Source organism: Phaeoacremonium minimum (genome assembly GCF_000392275.1).
Source record: "Phaeoacremonium minimum UCRPA7 unplaced genomic scaffold PA7_03_scaffold_428, whole genome shotgun sequence".
NCBI classification, from domain to species: Eukaryota; Fungi; Ascomycota; class Sordariomycetes; order Togniniales; family Togniniaceae; genus Phaeoacremonium; species Phaeoacremonium minimum.
This window is the reverse complement of record NW_006921330.1, coordinates 91,307-110,837: the sequence shown is the minus strand read 5'-3', so window position 1 is coordinate 110,837 and position 19,531 is coordinate 91,307. Positions and strand designations below refer to the sequence as shown.

Sequence of the window (19,531 nt, the reverse complement as noted above, 5' to 3'; positions counted from 1 at the left end):
TCAGCTGGTTTATCAAGCGGCGGTGGACTGGTTGGTGGTTACAATACAACTATGTCACATCTGCGGCACTTGACACAGGCCTCATCTTGTCGACCATTGTGGTTTTCTTCGCCCTATACCTCTCTCAAGCAACGCCTCCACAATGGTTCGGCAACATGGATCCGCTATCGACGCTTGATTATGCAGGTGCTGCAGTTCAGTCAATACTGCCACCAGGCGAGACATTTGGCCCAAGCACATGGCCATAACCTTGGGAAAGTCATTCAGCAAGGAGAATTCGGGGTTCAGGGCGTTATATAGGGAACTAGCATTTTCAGCGGAGACTTCTTTCGGTTCCATTGTAAAAAAGAAAGAATGGGGTTTAATTAGCGTGCCATTGGCTTTCAAGGATACGGTACGGTTGGTATCCGGTGCATGATGGAGGGCCAATGTTTTATGATACCTTTGTCTCTCGACAAATACAATTTGAATACATACGAAGTTCAAAATACTACGATGCTTGACAAGTCAAATTCGGGTGAGGATATTGTTATGGCCTTAGGTCTTGTTGGAGGATTCGATGGTCGTCCGTCCTTCCTCTTACCATGTCTTTCATGTATGTCGTCAGGGGTAGAAAGTTCAGGATGTTATAGAGCAATCAGACGACTTTTTCCCCAACAATTTCTACCTTCTATATAATCAGATTACCTCACTAAACGCACTCGAAGGCCTCCAGAATCTTCGTCAATAGTTGGCAACTTCCTGCCTTCTATTTCCGTCCCTCTTCTCGTGACTTTAATTAGAATTCTCCTTATTAGACTCAGAGTCATAATAAACGGCTTCAGAAGGGACAGATGAGTCGGACTCGTACTCGAGTGACAAAGACCTTGCATCCTCGGAAATTGCATCCTCGTCCCAACTTCCCACCAGGTACGCGAATGGATCATTGAAGGTAGCCTTGTCTTTGCTTCCAAGAGGAAGGTCAAGAGTGCCAGCAGGGAGGCCAGTGATTTGAGGCTTGGCACGCGGTGTCGGGCCATCGTCGTCGTCTTCCTTGAGGATCCATTTATGGAATTGCTCCAAGACTGGATCGGGGTTCGCCTTCTTCCAAGCCTGCCACTTCCGAAACTCTCCCGGCAGAGCGCCCTGGATGGTGGGATACTCCTCCAGGAAAATGCACATGACTCTCTTGGCCTGCAGATACGCGAAGTCCGCCTCGTGCAACTCAGCCTCCTCCTCGTCCGTACCGGCATTTACCAACGCAGCATTCTGAACCGTCTCAATCTTCCCCTCCTCCGTATAGACCTCTTTCTTGCCAAGGCAATTCTTGCAACCAGGGGTCAACCAGATTCGTAGATGAAGCTCCACGTCATTTGGAACTTGATTGTGCAACAACGCGCCGTCGAGACGCCGGTTGCGCTTGCGTTCGTGCCAGTACAGGGTCGGATAGAGGGCGTAGTGCTCAGAAAGCTTCTTATGGCCGCAGGTGCCATCGGTGACATTCCGGTTGGGACTGCTGTAGCCGCCGCGACGGGGAGTGAAGCAACGCTCGCAAAGCTGGAGCCAGTACTTGCACATGTTGAGATTTGCTTTAAGCGTATATATGATCCCTCTCAAAAATCGTCAATGCTCAGGTTCTTTCCTCATAGTCAGGATTTGGAGGGTACTTCTTACCTTGTAGCTATAAGAGTCTTCTTGAGGTCCGCAAAGCAACGGTGACACAGATAATAATCGAAAAATCAGCAATGGGTGTCGAACACCAAGGGTATTTATATGTAAATCCATACAGCCTCGAGACTCGAAATTCCATCATTGTCCACGTCGGCTGTCCCAACATGACCTTTGAGCTCTCAAATGAACAACAGGTATCTACGTCCGTTGGTCTAGAGCACATAAACAACAACTATCAATAGAGCCACCTCGGAGACGCCAGCAACGCCGCCGAAAGAGATGAAATCTGACAGAGATCTATTTGGAAACCCCTGAAAGGCCACGAAAACTCTTCAGTGCTGTCGACACAAGTTTGACGAGTTCAAGATGGCCGAACGCGAAATGGTATAATCGGTAATCAACGCCAGTGAACTAGCAGTCATCACGAAGCCAATAATCTATACGGTGTGATAATCCTAGAAGAAGGACAATGAACGGTAATGACCAAGATATAGGCTTTTTGGTAGAAACTGTTAAATTTGTTCCAACGGCGGATACACTATAGTCGTTTCATTCTCCTTTTGTACCAATCCCAACTTAAATCCCAAACAGAAACTTTACCGTCATAAAATGCATTGATGTATCTATATTTTTTGTCTCATTGGCTTGTGCGTATCTGAAAGTAGTCAAAACACACCGCAAATCCCTCAGTCAATCTACGTCTCAGAAGATGCCTCCTTGGCATCCTCGACTAGTTGCGTGGCTTTGTGCACACTTTCATCTTCAAACACCGAGAGATCCAGGCCAATAACTTCTTGGGTTTTTCTAAGTTTCTGCTCCCAGATCTCTTTACTACAACGGATAGCCTGCAATAAGGGATAGCTGCGAAAAGCTGCAACTGCCGCACGTGTCGCTTTCAAGAACGGGAGCTTATATTCCAATCGGTATTTGCATGGCAATAAGTTAGGTTCGTCGTCAATAGCTGTTCTTAGGAGGAAGCAACGGTAATCTTTCAACCATTTCTGCTCGTCATTGCTCTCTTCGCCCCTGGACTTGCACTCCATACAGGAATTTCTGAGCCAAATCTGCACGTTAACAAGGGATCCCTTTGACATCGAGTCGGCTGTATTGGGCATGTCGAGCCTAGATGTGTCTTCCGAATTGACAATAGGTACCTTCTCGAGATCCAGTTTCAACCATGGTGGATCAGCCGGTTGATCGCGATCCTTCCAATACAAATGTAGCTTTTACGTATTCGTGCGCCCGTGGATCCTTTTGCTTACAAGAGTAATTTTGTGAGGCATCCCCTGAATCTCTGGGACCTCCATCACTGGACCAGAAGCATCTCTCACAGAGATCCAACCAATAATTGCACATGTTGAAGTTTGACGGTAGAGTCAACGTACGAGAATTGGTGTTTGAAGACAGCCTTGGGCTGTGCAATTTATACCATATCGACAAACCTTGAATCACCCGCTTGGATGCCACACCAGGCAATCATATACAGAGATATTGCAGTCATATCTGAGAAGCATTATCGGAACCTGAGTCACACCGTCCAACTTCGAGTCACCAGAAATAGCAGTCAGCTCCGATTCTTGGACTTTTCGTCTACGAAATAGCATATTGGAGAACATGCCGGTGCTGATGGTGCCAGCGTGTTCATTAAAGAGGCTATATAGATGCTACAAATATGCAGAAATTTTGACTTAGCTGTTACTAAATGATGAAGAGTCTCATCGCTTTACTTCAGTGTACACCTATGATTCATCAATCATTATTATGGTTATAGTTACATAGCTGGCTGTCGAATACCAGGATAAGTAGCTAGTTGGAAATAATTGGCGTCTTTAAGATGAGTCTATGCTCTCCCATCTTGAATATACTAAGTCTGGCCATTCACTGAGGTAAAGATTCTCCCAAGGCTGCATAACTGTTTGAGACACCGAAAGTAACATGGCTTGATTCAAAAGAGATGTGTTTATTTAAAGCTAGAGATGGATAGTGATTTTCTTTTTTATCATCTATAAAATCTATGGCATATAATCTAAACTCTCAATTTCAATCTGCTAAGTTCAAGCCTCATTGATGAATTGAACATTTCTAATTTCTCTTCCGGCTGGTAAGAAAGACTGCTGGTACCTCATCGTCCCGCGGTCTCGTCTATCCGCTTTGCATCAACCCTGGTCGCATCGCTCGCTTCTTGTTTTTGAGCCATTAACTTTTTCCACACCTCTGTATTTCGGTCAATCGTGCCTTGAAGATCGGGGAGACTATCCCACAGAAAGCAGAGAGACCGTTTTGCATTGATGAATCCGTTGTCTGCTGGATTTGGCTCGACCATAGGGGGTAACCAAGAGTTATACAAGGCATGTCTCATGTTGTCAAGTCTATTTCGCTTCGCGACATTTGCGTTCATCCCCTCGCAATGAGTACAGTTGTCAACCAGATTGATATTCAACCTGAGGAGGGTATCGTCCTCCGTGAGATGCCAATACCAGCCCATGGCTTCCTCCAAGTACCGGTTCTCTTCCCACATTCGATGAGCAAGAACTTGCCTGAGCTTGATTCGAAAGCATGAATCATCGGCCGGTCGACGACGATCCTGCCAGTGGAGGGTGCCCGTAACGTAGCGATGATCTCGAGGTGCTTTTCGGGGGCAATTGACGTCTTGTGAGTCGCTGGATGGGTTGTCATATTTACCCTCGGATGGACAAAAGCAACGTTCGCAGACTACGATTGAGTAGGTACACATAACGTCTTGCCTTGCTGAGCACAGTTGACAAATAAGAGCTCAATCGAAAAAGAGAGAAATTGTATAGTAGTCTAGGCGATAAGAGGTTTGCCTTCTTCTAATTTTCTTTCCAATGGGGCGGGCAAGACTGCTTTTATATAGGCGGAGAGAACTAAGGAGTGTGTTGGCACTCGATCACGTACCGGTTTTTCGTTGGAAGCTCATCAAACAAGGACACCAGCGCATGAACTGACCACATCCTTCTAGACCCGTAGAACCGCTACTGGTTCTTGTGACATATCATATAGTCCATTGGATGAATCGATGAAGGGAGACAAATGGCAAAAAAGTTTCAATAGAGTCAACGATTGATGAATTGCGCAAGGAAGATTCCCTGAGCTCATTGGGCAGATGGAGAACCCCTATGAAAGGTATTAGACTGAGTAGGCTTGTGCTCATCTCGAGTGCTTCTAGATAAGATCAAATGCTGCCCCGATTTCATTTGTGGTAGAGTTGCTGAGCTGATTCGACCAAGTTTCGCGCAGGCTCGATATGGACAACTTCTTCTATACCACAGCTTTGCAGGGCGTAATGAAGAAATAGAGCCGGAATTCAGCAAATTCATCATCACAGGAGCCATAGTGCCCTTGGAAGAGTCAAGTCCTATCGCTATGAGTACTTTCTGTACCGTGTGATACCCACAGGTCTTTATTATTCATGACTCAACGATGAGCAACGTCACTTCCATTTCTGATCTCCTAAAATCTTCGGATCAACAAATCAATACCTAACAGGGCGAGCAGACCTTCAAGCTTTGATCTCTGGGCCACTGTCACTGGGAAGGAAAAATACGTCGACTTTAAATCTGCCCTCCAAACCCTCTATCCGACCACAAAGTTCCCTAGCGATCAGCGAAGATGAAGCACTCAACGTCACGCGGTGCCCTCGTGACCGTTGGAGGCTCTCTGGATGGCGTATACAGACGGGTAAGCTGGCAACACTTGCATCCTGATTTATTTTCTGACCGTCATCCCCATTACAGGACTTCGCAGTCGACCGGTCATTACCAACGCCCGATCCCTATTCCATCGATAACTCCCTGCTGGTGGCGGATGACTCCGACAGCGAAAGTGAGGCACCCGGTGAACCTTCCCGACGAGTCAAGCTCGTTCAGGATGAGCCCGCATTGAGCGGTCGAGAGGTCCTCTTTGAGGTCACCATCGTCCAAACCTTGGCGAGACCCAGCAATCTCGACTACCTCCTGGAGCAGGAAAAGAACGTGTGGGACAAAACTCGCGATCTGGCGCGCCAAGCTACCATCAAGAATCTTAAGGAACATACCCGCAACTGGCGAGTCAAAGCTCGTGAGCGGAAGGAGGTGCATAAGCCCGAAGCCCAAGAAGCTCATCGCGGCTGCAAGGCTACTTCGGACGAGTATGTTATCCACGAACGTTATCACTAGCATACTTCCTCTGACTTGTTCTGCAATAGACAAAGCCACGTTCGAATCAACGGGAAGCGCCTGCCCACTGTTGCGAGCTCGCAACCTCGACCCGGCAGGAAGACATATTCGAGCTCTGCTAACCAGCAGAAGTCAGAGGAGGATAGCCTCGACCGCGATGCACGCCTCTGCGAATCTTGGATCCGTGGCACAAACTATCATGGCCTTCGGCAGCCCTTAGAAGTGGATAAACCTTGGTGGTGAACACCCATGGCTAGGACTCGACTTCTTTCCTAGCTTGACCAAGAGATTGACCACAGCAAATCTGATGTATCTGGTGTACACATCCTTTGGACGCTGGTGCTGTCAGGGAGTCTGCCCTTATTTTGAACACAAACACGTCAGTTGGTACAACATTCTTGTGACACCATGTGTGTTTATATCAGATGATCGAGCTCCTATGAAGATCATTTAATTGAAGCTTGAACCTGACGGGTCAAGTCAAGTAAAGTAACGGAAGTGAAATGCTCAATATTGGTCAGAATTCATCAGTTCGTACCAAACAAACCTACGAAGTGACCAACTGACTAGGCGTTATCATCAGCAGAAAAGGAGAATATGAACACTCGGGTTTCTTCCAGGAACGTTATTCAGACTGGTCGAGTTGGTGACTTGCCTGTAGCCAGTCACTTTCAAAGATCTGTAACATTTTCTGTCACATTTCCTGTCCTTTCACTGCAATTTTAGCTTCCTCAAAGACCTTTTGCTAGTGACTTTCACAAGATTTTACGCACAATCAACATAGTGTTAATTAAACTGCCTTGCTTTCAGCCAGTCCAATTACGAGTTGGATTTCCGCTACGGGCTCGCTGGTCTAGTGGTATGATTCTCGCTTAGGGATAACAACCCTTAGCATATTTGCGAGAGGTCCCGGGTTCGATCCCCGGGTGAGCCCCAACTTTTTTGCGAGGCTTTTAACTTTTTGCTTGTTAGTTAAACACCACTGAACATGTCATAAAGATGGTTATGATTGATCCTACCTTCTACCATGGGGTGTGGCAAAGCTGATCAAATATACTGAGACCGTGGATTGTTCTTTTAGTCCGGTAGTATCGCCATTGACAAACATCATGGTTTGAGCCACCCCGGAAAGAAGGTGGAGCCTGGTCTATCAAGCTCCCGATGATCTACAGGCCTCGCATCCCGAATCTCGCATAAAAGGCATTCGTGTAATCCTCCTGCCGCGGCGCAGCTCCTTAAGTTTCCTGGCGACGCAATTCTGAAATGCAATCTACCAACAGGCTGGTAACGAGCATCTGGCGGAGTATTTAAAAGGCAATGTGGTTGCTGGCTAGCCACTGACCTCACCGCATGTTTGAATCAAACAATACAGTAGCTAGTCGCGAAGTCAATCCGTCCTGAGCTCCAGCATACAAGCAATCACATAGTCAGGCACAATGGCATCGTTCACAACCAGCGAGCCGCCGGTCCCGCGCAACCACCCAGGCACGTTGACGACGGCGACGACCACGCCGACACCAAGCTTCGGAGGAAATGGCTCCTTTACGCTCTCATGCAGCACGCGCATCGCCGCCTCACCAGACACCTGCCTGGGCGTGCTGCTCAAGACGGGCGATTACCCGAGCTGGAACCCGCTGATCCCCAAGGTGACGATGGACGCGCCGCCCGCACACCCGGAGACGGACGAGGCGAAGCTGCCGCCGGCGCACCTGCGCGGGGCGGACTACGTGGCCAAGGGCACGCTCATGACGTTCGAGGTGCACGTCGAGCTCAACCCGGACAAGATCACCAACCGCACGCCCATCGAGTGCACCATGCTGGAGCCGTTCCCCGGCGAGCGCAAGGGCTGGCGGCTCGCGTGGAAGCCGACGAGCTTCCCGGAGTGGTTCATGCGGTCGGAGCGGATCCAGGAGGTCGTGGACGATGGCAACGGCGGCACCGAGTACACGTGCTGGGAGACCTTTTACGGGCCTTTCTCGCCGGTCATCAGGATGGTGGTGGGCGCGAAGCTCTGCAAGGGCTTCGAGGGCTGGGCAGAGGGAATGAAGAAGTTCGCGGAGGGCTTGGAGAAATGAAGGACGTCGAGTCCAACTTGATGGACATCCTGGACTTGGTTTAATCGGCCCCCGGAAGCTGGAAACGCATACGGCGGCCGCCTGCGGTGGAGATATCAATACTTGGTGTTGCTCTGATCCTAATGATTTGAAGCGTATAGCCTGTCAATTTCTGTCTATTTAAGCCCTATACCATACAACAACTGTTCGGTTGTCGTAGTTATTCCCTAAGAGGACGCATTGGGATCCGTGCCCGTGAAGTTGATAGTCGGCGATCCCTCAAAGTACACGGTTAGGGGCGGCTCAGCCAGGCCAAGAGTGGCAGCCGTCTTCTTCAGGGCCGCATGCGCCTCGCACTCCTTGTCGTAGTACTGCAAGTCCTCCAGAGACCAGAACTCAGTCTTGGCGACAATGGTGTAGCCCTTGGTGCGCGGGTCGTCCATGGCCACGCCGGCGCAGATGAAGGGGATGTACGGCTTGCCGTCCTGTAATGAGTCTCTGTTAGCTTGTAGCTCTTCCGATGAGGGGTAGAAACGGCAGTTTGTCAGCTCTGCTCTACATTGATTTGCTTCATTCGACAAGCAAGACTGCATTGCGAGGCCAAAATGATACAGCAAGAGCTGGTGTAAATCGGTCTTTGCAAGACGTGCGGCATGCCGGCATCCGCAAGGCAATGGGCGTACCTTCTTCTGATCCTTGGCCAGTTGGTCGTAGGCGGCCAGCAGTCCCTTCTGAGCCTCCTCGCCGGGGAGCTTGAACATGGTAACTCGGTGGATAAGCTTGTGAACCATCTTGGCAGTATCTTATATGTCCGGCAAATTGAAACTTTGAACTTCTTGAATCTCGACAAATTTAATGCTTCTTTGAATGGACACGAGTTCGAATTGCAACTTCAGTCAAGAAAGAAGCAGGTCGTCTGAAGCTTTAAATATATAAAGTCACCTGCAACGGAGCTAGAGCGGAGCTCTAACGTCTCTAGCTAGCAAGTTGTAGGTAAGCAAGCTAGGGAATTGGAAAGACTTCGATAGCCGTCGCAAACCTGCAAGCCGCATTGGCTTCTTTGCCAAAGACAGCTATCATGCCCGTTTGAGGCATTAAGTATTACTCAACTAGGTCATATCTCACTGCTCATTGTCTACAGTCCAGTCGGCCCTATGATAGTCTCAACATGTTACGTCCCTAAAGCTGAAATCCTCGAGACTCCCTCCTCTCCTTGCATGTAGCCACTAGCCAATTGATCTTCCCGGGCAGCTATCTGTCTGCACCGGAAACGGGGGGGCGCTTTCGGAGAAGACCGCCGTGACCGACAGGACTCCCCCACAAGCAGCGGTCCGTCGATGGTGGGGTTCCTGGCTGACTGGGTGATAGGTACTTGAAGATGGAACGGGAGGTAGGTGGCTGACAGCCATTACCTCCTCGAGTTTCAGCCTTAGACGGGCAACAAGCATAGGGAGACAACTCCTCTTGAGGACAGTCTTGAGAGTCCCGGCGAAGTCGTGTTCGTGCATTCCAATTTCCACTGTCTTGGCATGGTGCCGCCTGACCTTCGCTTTAGTTGCACCTACGCATCCTGGACTATACCCACGTTGCTAGGCTAGAGAGTTCTTTGGTCTTCTCTTTTCTATTGTGGCTTCTATGCACCAATCTCTTGCTCATCTACATGCAGGCAAAGCAAGTTCAGCTTCTGCCTGTCTGTCTCTCGGTCTGTCGGTGTGACTGTTCGTGTCTTGACTTCAGAAGCCTCCGCCACATACGTATATATATGCCCGTCCACCCGCCACGCTGAAAATGCTGTCCTTCACGGAACTCTCGCCATGCCTCATCTGCGTAGACCCGTGGGTCTGCTACTACTTCCCATGCTTGCCAGACGCCATGTAAAATCAACACACAAACCCGTTGGTCAAATGAAACCGCCGCAAACTCCTCGTAGGAGACAGGGAGATATGAATCCCACAGCCGTGCTCGTGTATATGCCGCCGTGAATCGCCCTACAAAATAAATAAACAAGATGGTCCCTGAGAATGCTTGATGGCAATGAAATTAAAAGTTGAATTGGTCCGGAGTCGGACGCGGACGCCCAATATGCCGTCTTTGAGGTGTTGTTGTCAGTTCGACACCCAGGGGTATCAACGCCGATGTTCCTCCTCTTTGGTATCCATAAGCCCTAGAACCAAGAGCCTTGTGAGAGTGAGCCTACGATGCCGACTTAGTCGGTGTCTCCATAGCCACGTCTTCTTCCCCCTCTTTCTCCGTCTGCGAAACAGTGATCATGACTACCTTCATCTTCTCAATCAGCTCCGGCATGCGGTAAGGCTTGACAAGGACGTCGTCGCAGCCCGCGGCCTTCGCCTCGAGGATCTGCTCCATCCGCGCGTTGGCGGAGACAGCAATGATGGGAATGCGCCCGCCTTTGATCTTGCCTTGGCGCTCCAGCTCGCGAATGTTCCGTGTGCAGGTCAAGCCATCCTGGATCGGCATCTCAACATCCATGAGGATCACACTAAGCGGAGTTGTGCCTCCTTCCATGCGGTTCGAGGCGCTGAGTTTGTCAAGAGCTTCAACGCCGTGATTGGCAACATCGACGGTGAATCCTCTATCGATCAAACCACGTCGGGTAATCTGCTGGTTGATGAGATTGTCTTCGACAACCAGCACACCGTTAATTGGTGGCGGCTCGATCTCTGACTCGCCCTGATCCGGACTTATGGCATGGCCGTTCACAGAGCTGATGCTGAATCGCCGACCAACTCTGCCAAGCGCGTTCGCCGGCGTGTGAACTGCAGCAGGATGGAGCGCCGCCCATGCCGCATGGGCTGCGGCTTGCGCTTCATGCAAAGCTGCTTCTGTTGGTGGGTGAGTCTGAATATAGAATGCGAACGTAGAGCCGACTCCGGGTTGGGAAGCCACACCAATGGCACCATTCTGCATCTCTGTCAATCTTCGAGAGATGAAGAGGCCGAGTCCCGATCCGCCATACTTGATATGTGTCCTAGATGTGGCCTGCTTGAAGCGCTGGAATAAACTTTTCTTCTCGTCTTCTGACAAGCCCTGACCAGTGTCCTTCACCTCGAACAATAGGAAGATGGGATCCTCTCGCCCACTATGGATCGGTTGCTGGAATTCCTCGCCTTCCGATCGAGGTATAAACTGTACTGATGACGTGGCATCAGTCGGCCGTTCCCTTGACGCGCTGATAGTAATGGAAACGTTTCGCAAATTCCCTTGTATTGTAAATTTGAGGGCGTTCGTAAGTAGGTTAATGAGAACCTGCTTGAGTCGTGACGGATCCAGATCCATAAACTCGATTCCAAGGTCGGTATACGTCTTGTCGACCTTCATGCTCAAATCGATGTCTACCCTACGAGCTTCGACTTCGAACATCTTAAGCGCTTCCTGAACAATGAGAATTGGGTTAACTGTTATCGGCGTGACTGCGAGAAGCTTTGAGTCGAGCTTTGACATGGTTAGGATATCGTCCACGATACGTTTTTGATGCTGTGCACAAGCCACAATAGTCTCCCCGTTTTCGATGCTTGCAGCGACCAGCCTCTCCTGCTCGGCATAAGTTGTCTGGCCTTTTACATTCTTCGGCATGAGCTCCTGCACTTTAGTCAGAGAGGCGATTACTGCGTCCGAACAATGCACGATTGCGCTCAGGGGGTTGCGCATCTCGTGCGAGGTCATGTCGATGAAGTTCTCCTGCTGCCGTTTCGACTCCAGCGCTTCCTCTTTCCACTTACGCTCTCGCTCTATCTGCCACTTCTGAATGGATACATCACTAAGGCATCCAGTGAAGGACTGAATTACGCCTTCGGAGTTCTTGACGGGCATAAATGTGGCTTGAACCCATCTTGGTGCGATGATAGGGTTGCCCTCGCTGTCTTTGGAGACAAAGGGTGTTGTAAAGCGCACTTCGGCGGTTTGAGCCTTGCCTTCGTTTACCACTTTCGACAGATTCGCTTGTATGATTTCCTGATCCTCTTCGACTACGCATTTCTCCCACGGTTTTATTGGAATCGTGCTCGGATCCGCTCTCTCTAGACCACACATCTCGAAGAAGACTCTGTTTGCCCCAATTAATCGGCCCTCGACATCCATGTCGTACATGCCGACAGTAGCGAATTCGGCCATCCGTTTCAAGTTTTCTGCCTGTTGTGCCCGTCGCAATGCTTCCTCCGCAGCTTGTTTGTGAAGAGTGACATCGGTCAAGCAGGTCAATACCCGCAGGATGCTGCCGTCTGGTGCACGTTCAGCCTTGACGGATGCGAGTACATGGCGTTCCAGATTCTTATTGTGTACGCCAACCAAGTCAAGGCCTGCCTTTTCGAAACTGGGGGAGTCTCGCGTAGGCGGTGGGGGACTGTCATGCTGTCTCTTTACTCTGAATTCAAAGGTGACGTTCTTGACCGACTGGAGCTGTTCGTAGGCATGAACGACACCTGGCTGGTCTTCCTCCAGCACGCATGCGAGGAAACCACTACGAGCCACGGGTCCAGAGCCGTGATGTACGCAGCCGGTGATGCGATACCAGGCATCATTGGCAAAGGTAATATTCCCTTGAGGGTCACCGAATGACATGCCCACAGGTATGAATTCTGCAACCGCCTCAAACTTTTGGCTCGACTCCGTAGCTTGCTGTGTCTGAAGAGCCAGTTTCTCCTTCAGCATAGCTTGGTCATATTCGGCCTGCTGTGCTGCATTCCGGCCCCTGCGTGCTTCCTCCTCCAGCAGAACGGTCGAAGCCAGGCAAGACGTTAGTTTCTGGGCCAAGAGCGAAATGTACTGTCGATAGTCGTTATCATAAGGACGTCGAGGATTGAGGCCGATCAGCATCAAGCCCATCACATTTTCCTCCTTCGTAGGCCGGATGGCGCAAACAACCGCTTCCCGGCATGGGTCTCCAAATCCACGCCATTGGAGACCTTCAAGCAATTGTTCCGGCAGACTGCCATCTTTAGTCTGCAGTAACAGCGGGTGTGAAAGCTGGAAGGCACCGCGAAACATTGGTGATAATGCATCGTCACTATTGCGTAGCGAAAGGGTTGGTGGAGCGATCGGGTGTCCCTCCGGCACACCTAGCGTTCCCTCAAGCCGACATAGCTTCGGATAATCGTAGAGACCACCGGGGTCCGACATTGCATCGGGATCATCATCGACAGAATATAAAACGACGAGTGGGATGTCATAGCGCGGCTCGACATTACCAAATAGCTCAATAGTCTTGGCCCAGTACGACTTGACGTCCCGTGCGGTGAGCTGGGCCTCGCCTAGGTCGACGAGCATCTTCATCCGGCGCTCCCAAAGTCGCATAGAGGTAGTGTCTAGCACAGGATGCATGAAGCCCAGGGTTCGATTTCCTTCGACAAATGGTATTAGTGACCACTTCAGATATGTCTCTTCAGGGCCGTCCTCCGTCTCAACAAAAAAGCGCCATTCGTCCTCGAAGCTGGCCCTTTTCTTTTCCTCTATTAGTTTCATCGCGTCCTTAAGTTTATCGCCTGCATCTGGCCATGCCTCCTCAACTGGTCGACCGAGTAAGCCGGGGTGTTTTGAGCCGCATAACCTACTAAACGCCTCGTTATATACAGTTGTATACTGTTTCCCCCAATATATGGCTATGGGTCTTGAGTCGGCAAGAATTTGATTAAACATTTGCTGCAGCTGGTTCGGCCAGCGCTGCATTGGACCAAGGGGAGTTGCAGCCCAGTTTGTGCTATTTATGACATTGAGAAACGGTTCCTGCTCAGGCATGAGGTTCGGCAGGACCCAGCCAGGATCCGTGGTCGACCTCTTAAGCGCCTGGGCCACAGACTCTCCTGCCACCGGATCCGGGGTCGAATGGAATCGCCGAGCATCGTGAAGAGGTAACGAAGGCGTGGGGGTGGGACTTAGGGTAGGCGTCACGGTTATTGACGAGCTACCAACGCCATATCTGCCTTCCTGGCTGTCCAGGCGCACCTTGCGCGGCCGCTCGGGGGCTGGCTGTTCGTTGGCGGATATGACGATCCACCTTTGGTGGAGGGCAACTCTCGTCCAATATACATTTTGGTAGCTGAAGGAGGTGGACGGCCGCGGTCTGGCAATGCCTCCGCCGCCTCCGTTACTGGCTGCGATGCTGACGATCGCCGGCCCCTTTACCCACTCCCAAAAATCAGCATGCCTATCCCTTGGTGAGTGTATTATGTCGAGAAGGGTGGGATACGTCGAGAAGGCGGGGTTGCAGTAGGCGACGGAAGGGGACTCCTGCGGGGTGTCTGTCGAGGCGGCAAGGTCGACGACAAAGGACGGTCTCGAGTCGATCTCAAGAAGGTCTACCAGGCCGAGACCTCCCAGCGGAGGATGCATTATCGTGTCTTCGGGGTTGGGCACGTTGTCAGAAGTGGTCGATTAGCGGCCGGTCGTGCGACAAGGCTGTTCATTCTCGGGTCAAGCAGAGAGGTTCGACAACGTATCCACCATCCACAGAGCAATCAGGGTCGCAAGAAGGATATGCCCCTGGTCGAGCATCTGCCGTTGTCGCTGTTGTATCCGTATGTCTCGTCCATAAGCAGCGAGGCGTATGCGTGCGTGCGCGCAGACCGAAGGTTGTATTGTATTGTTTCGAACAAGCAGAGAAAAAGAGTTGGCCAAGGAGGCTTGCCCAAAACAGACGAGGTGTAGTAGTGGGAATAGTTTAGAAGAGTCTGAGCTGTATCCGGGAATGACTGGGACTGGGCTGGGCAGGCCAGGGCCAGTACTGTGTCAAGGCGTCAAGGCAGGGGTGTGGAGGCGGAACTGGGAAGCTGACCTGGATGGATGGGGAAAGCAATTTTGGGCGGTCCCTTGGTGGGTAGTATCGCGATTGATAGCAGCCGTCGCTCTTCACGTCTCCCAGCGAGTCAAGCGGGCGCCCCACCTCGTTAGCATCCTCCGACAGCAAAACTCATAATAATAGTCTGCGGCGCCATTTCCAAGATGGATAGAGGCCATAAGACCGCTGCGTGTCTGAAAAGTAATAATGTAATAACGATGCAATGCAGCCAGCATCGACTGTATCAACAACTACCTAACGAGGTATTTACCTAGGTAGACTGAACTGCAACGTGATAAACCCCTATTGCAACCTCCTGGCCTCGTCCATCTCTCCCATGACGCAGCCACTTGCTCCTTTTCACTGTCTGTCCCGAACGGGGAAGCACCACAGTGGTGGCTTGCTGCAAAGTCGCTTCGGCAGACGATGGCGTTTTCCTCCTGAGTGCAGTTGCTTCCTCCTAAATCCTTGAACCTTGCTTGGTCTTTCTCGGCACGCAAGCCGAGTTTGGAGTTTGGAGTGTATGCGGCGCCCCCTGTGAAGTGACTGCAGTTGCTCTAGCCAGAGGACCTCCTGCTCCGTAATGTGCGCACCAAGCTTGATCCTTCCAGCGAGCCAGCTTGACAGCTCAACGCCACACCCACACCCTTTCACACAGATATTACTTGCGAGACTCGGGAGGTGTCGGTCTCAAGAGTTGGAGCCACTGGAGTCCAAGCAGTATCGAACGTCGCCAAGAGCGGCTCTCTCAGACAACCCCCTTCAAGAACGCGCGGGAAGGTGTGGTAGGGTGTCCTCCCTCCATCAATCAAATCTGCCAGCAGCGCAGGTTTTAGCGGCCGAAGTCCGGCTAATCGACATCTACTAACAGGATTTAAAAGGACAGATGATAGAAGACTGCTGACCGATTCGGGCATCGTGCTGTCCCAAGAGATCCAAGAGACAGATAGCACTAATGAACGTGGCCCCTCTGCTAAGTTCGATGCAAGAGAGTGCTGAACTACCGCGGCACATTTGACAGGATTAGCTACCGCACCATAGGCTTCGGAATCGATCTTGTTACTGCGGCTCGTGCGGACAAAGTTCTGGCGGCATATTTCTTGTTTCTTCGCGCGGCCCTGGAGCGTTTTGTTGTTTCACCTTATTGTGTTGAGGCGCTGCCCAGGCGTGCCTGTTGACTAACTTGGTCTTGCCTTGATCTAAGGTAGCTCTTGCCTTCGAAACGATTGGACGGTTGCTGCTTCCTTTACTTGGGATTGACGGGAAACGGCTAAAACGCCCGCGGGCTCCAGGGAGCAATTGCCCCGCGCTCGCTCTCCCTCTCTCGGTGTGTGTGCAGGTGGGCGACGGGCGGAATGCTGTGGGTCGCTGGAGGCTCCAGTGCATCACTGACAAGCGCGTCCGAGCTTCTCCAGGGCTGTTCCTTCTCCTACTAAGCAGGTACTCGGCGTGTGCTAGCACTCCGACCCGATGGCAACTGCGACTGCGACTGCAGGAGCAACTGCCTTGCGCTCAGCAGTGTGACGTCAGAACCATATCGGGAAGGTCTAGAATCGCAGGCAACTCTAGAGGTCGCAAAATGTGAGGTACCTACTTATCATGGGCATTTAAAGACACCTGCACTTCCTTATTCATTCAGTACTGAATATCGAAAAACAAGCCGTCCATCCCCCGTCTCTCTCGAGTACTGAGGGCTGCCGCACTTATCCCCCCTGAAACATGTCGTAATAGTAGTGTTCACGGTGACAGTGGACCCGTCTTCTGGCAGTAGCCGCACCCTAACCCCCTTTGGGCGCCAGCCACATCATAATGGCGCTGGCTGCGAGATCGACAGGGCACTAGGTAGAGATCTCGTCCTGGGCTGGCCCCGTGATGCATTTTTGTGATACCGCACCGAGCTCGAGCATACCTAGCTCGCGTTCTTATAATTGATTGCTTAATGGGAGCGTGGTGATCTCTGTCCTCCAGTGCATCTGAGATTCCAAGCCTCCGGCAACTCCCGTCTTGCGTCTTGCTGTCAAGCCTTCCTATCTCCAAGACCCAGCACCCGCATCGGAGGCGCTTCTGTCACTCCGACTTCCATCTCAATAATATCAAGGCGGTTGTCCTCTGCTCGGCTGCCTCCACATATCAACTACCGAAAGACGCTCGAAAAAGGGGCCTGGCGCCATTCTCACGCGCATCAACTAACTTTCATAGATCTGCTAGTCAAGCATCTAAATACTCTCGCGAGATGGACTTATGCATGCCAGCACGCCATGTCCCCCTCATTCCTCTAGTTACATCCTCAATGCCTCAACATATGACTTTTTTCTTCCGCAACTGCTTCCTATCTCAAATAGCATCTGCCAGGCGCAATTGTTCTTGAGCGTAGAAGATCTGCTTGACTGCATCGACTTCGAGCCAAATGGCGCCTCACCTGCACGTGCAACAAAAGCGTAGCAAATAGATGCTAAGATCTGCTCGATTGCACATATTCTCGGTCCAAGTTGGCTCTACCGATAACAGACGATGCTTTTCGGTGCGAATATACACTCAAGTGAAGAACAGTATCTTTAAAGACCTAGACATTGACCACCTTGATGTCCTAAATATCTAGATTAAGGGTTTCTTACATTGATTGGGGTTCGAGATATCTCTTCAGTCAAGTGATGCGACGTGCGAGAAGTCGAAGTTGTTGAGACAGCCTAGTAAATCGGGACTGTCACGGCGAGGGAGTTTACCACCTCTCCTGTACGCTCAGTTAAACACTCAATCTCTTCTCTACATCGAATGTGCTCTCTGGGGCCTCTACTGGCCATCATACTGAGCTCATATACACGTCCTCGAGCCTCCGCTCCGACCTTCTCCGATATAAGACAGACCCTCCTAGACTCCCTGCCACAAGCTCGTCGCCTCGTGATACCCGTCTCCGCCGCCGCCAATGTCTGTCTCAACCACAACCGCACAGCCCAAAGACATTCACACGCACGCAGCTCGCCACAGCGTGTCTCGGCGCAGGGCACCAGACGCGGCCACATCGCCGCCCCGGGCGGTCGCCGCTCGATTCGGCTGCCTCTCCAGCAGGAGCGCGCGACATGCATCGACTCCACGGCGCCACCGGCCGAGAGAGAGGGTCCCTCCCTGCCCTCGGTGTCTCAGCTGGTGCAGTTTCGTGCAGTTTCGTGCAGTTTCAAGGCACATCGTCAGCGCATCTGCTCGCTAGACGACGCCTCTCCCGGACGCCTGGATCGGGGGCGTCATATATCTTGACAGGGAGTCCCCGCCCCTGTGGAACGGGAGGCTGCTTATATGCGGCTTTGTAAACGGGGAGGCGTCCCTACGAGGTCGCACTGTGTCTGCGGAAGGATGGATCATGTCTCGTTGTGCTAAATAAGTACGCCCAATGGAGAGGCTCGTGTGTGAAGACGGCGTAGCTTAGCAGAGACCTTACTGTGTTCCTTCATATTCGATAAACGGACAGACTTGGCTATTTGTGTAGTCTTACGGCTATCCACCCCCATTTAAGATTCTAGAACTGATATGTACACGGCGCTAGAAACAAGTGATACCAATTCAAAGACAACCTACCACGTATATGCGAAATTCCTAAGACGCGGCAGTACAGTAGCATCTGCGAACTGACCGTCACTCTGGAAGAGAGGTTAAGCAAAGACAAAGTTGATCCGTATCGAACGCCTTGTCCCTCGAACGCCATTGGATGAATCGTGAAGACAGCTCGCTTCACACAGCTGATGTTAGTTGAACAAAGAAAAGGACTCGTAGCGGACCCCTACAATACATCCTAGATGGCATGAGGTGGAGCTAAATGCATGGCTCGCCCCCGAGGTCCACTCTGGGGATAGGTTGTTGCCGCCATTTGTGGCGGAGTTTGGTCGGAAGGCGCTGTTGTGTCGAGATGAGACGTAGTGGGCACATTGCTGAGAGAAACCTCGCTAGCGAAATCATCCAGCTCTGTGTCACTACCACCATGGCTAGCCACTGCCTTACGGTGGCCGGTCTGCACCTGGATACTGGTTCCGCCCATGAAGTCGCCCTGTTCCACAGGTGTTGGACTTTGCCGGAACGTGAACAACGCAGCGATCAATCCGGCGCAGGCAGTGTAGAGCATGATGCGGACCATGTCTGTGAATGCCTGGGTGTAGACCTCCTTGACCTCCTGTTGCTGGTACGGAGGAAACCTAAGCGCCGCAAGAGGCGAGTGGTATAACGCTTCAAGTTCGCCCTGGTCCAGCCATGTCAAGAGCTTCTGCTTGACGTTATAATTGAAGACAATGGTGCAGATTACGAGACCAATGGCGCCTCCTAAAACTCGTGCTTGTGCCATTGCCCCCTGAGCGACCGCGTGGTCATCACCTGCCGCTTCGATCTTGGTGAGAACAGTGGCGCTAGAGAAAGTCATGCCCACTCCAAACCCAAAGATTGCTTGATAGCCGTATTGGGGTTGCAGTGGAGTAGATTGTCTGTTGAAGGTCGTCAAAAGCCCAATGCCGAGAACCTGTAATGACAGTGCAACGATGAGAGTAAACGAGGTGTTGTTTCTCTTCTTCGAAATGGCGCCGCCAAATATCGAACCGACCGCTGTTGCACCAAGTAGCGGGAGGAGGTGTACACCGGCCATTAGGGATGAGTCGCCGTTGACGATCTGATATCTCTCAGGAAGTGTGATGATAAGAGCCATATAAGAGTATCCTGTGAAGAACATTGCGCTTGTGTATAAGTCAGCACCTTGTGTGGCACTGGAGCAGAATTAGAGGACTCACCAGAGTGCAGCAAAGTATACCCTTCTGAATACTAGGCGGATTGGGAAGACTGGTTCGATATGCTGGAGCTTGTATCGAAGAGTTATCTGCCAACACCAG

General features: G+C 51.2%; 5 protein-coding genes across 5 annotated transcripts; 2 read left to right on the top strand and 3 right to left on the bottom strand.

The window, feature by feature from the left end:
- Positions 1–774: 774 nt before the first annotated feature.
- On the bottom strand, positions 775–1,557 carry UCRPA7_5708 (hypothetical protein; the record flags this gene model as incomplete). Its single annotated transcript, XM_007918252.1, has 1 exon — positions 775–1,557. The coding sequence occupies one exon, from the start codon at positions 1,555–1,557 to the stop codon at positions 775–777; it is 783 nt and encodes a 260-aa protein (XP_007916443.1).
- Positions 1,558–5,280: 3,723 nt separating this feature from the next.
- UCRPA7_5707 (hypothetical protein) lies at positions 5,281–5,825 on the top strand (the record flags this gene model as incomplete). The annotated part of the gene is made up of 2 exons (XM_007918251.1): positions 5,281–5,349; positions 5,406–5,825. The coding sequence occupies 2 exons, from the start codon at positions 5,281–5,283 to the stop codon at positions 5,823–5,825; spliced, it is 489 nt and encodes a 162-aa protein (XP_007916442.1).
- A 1,436-nt stretch (positions 5,826–7,261) lies between these two features.
- UCRPA7_5706 (putative polyketide cyclase dehydrase protein) lies at positions 7,262–7,900 on the top strand (the record flags this gene model as incomplete). Its single annotated transcript, XM_007918250.1, has 1 exon — positions 7,262–7,900. The coding sequence occupies one exon, from the start codon at positions 7,262–7,264 to the stop codon at positions 7,898–7,900; it is 639 nt and encodes a 212-aa protein (XP_007916441.1).
- A 206-nt stretch (positions 7,901–8,106) lies between these two features.
- On the bottom strand, positions 8,107–8,670 carry UCRPA7_5705 (putative stress responsive a b barrel domain-containing protein; the record flags this gene model as incomplete). The annotated part of the gene is made up of 2 exons (XM_007918249.1): positions 8,107–8,364; positions 8,563–8,670. 2 exons carry the CDS (start codon positions 8,668–8,670, stop codon positions 8,107–8,109), a joined length of 366 nt encoding a protein of 121 aa, XP_007916440.1.
- A 1,402-nt stretch (positions 8,671–10,072) lies between these two features.
- On the bottom strand, positions 10,073–13,189 carry UCRPA7_5704 (putative histidine kinase group protein; the record flags this gene model as incomplete). The annotated part of the gene is made up of 1 exon (XM_007918248.1): positions 10,073–13,189. One exon carries the CDS (start codon positions 13,187–13,189, stop codon positions 10,073–10,075), a length of 3,117 nt encoding a protein of 1,038 aa, XP_007916439.1.
- Positions 13,190–19,531: the final 6,342 nt, after the last annotated feature.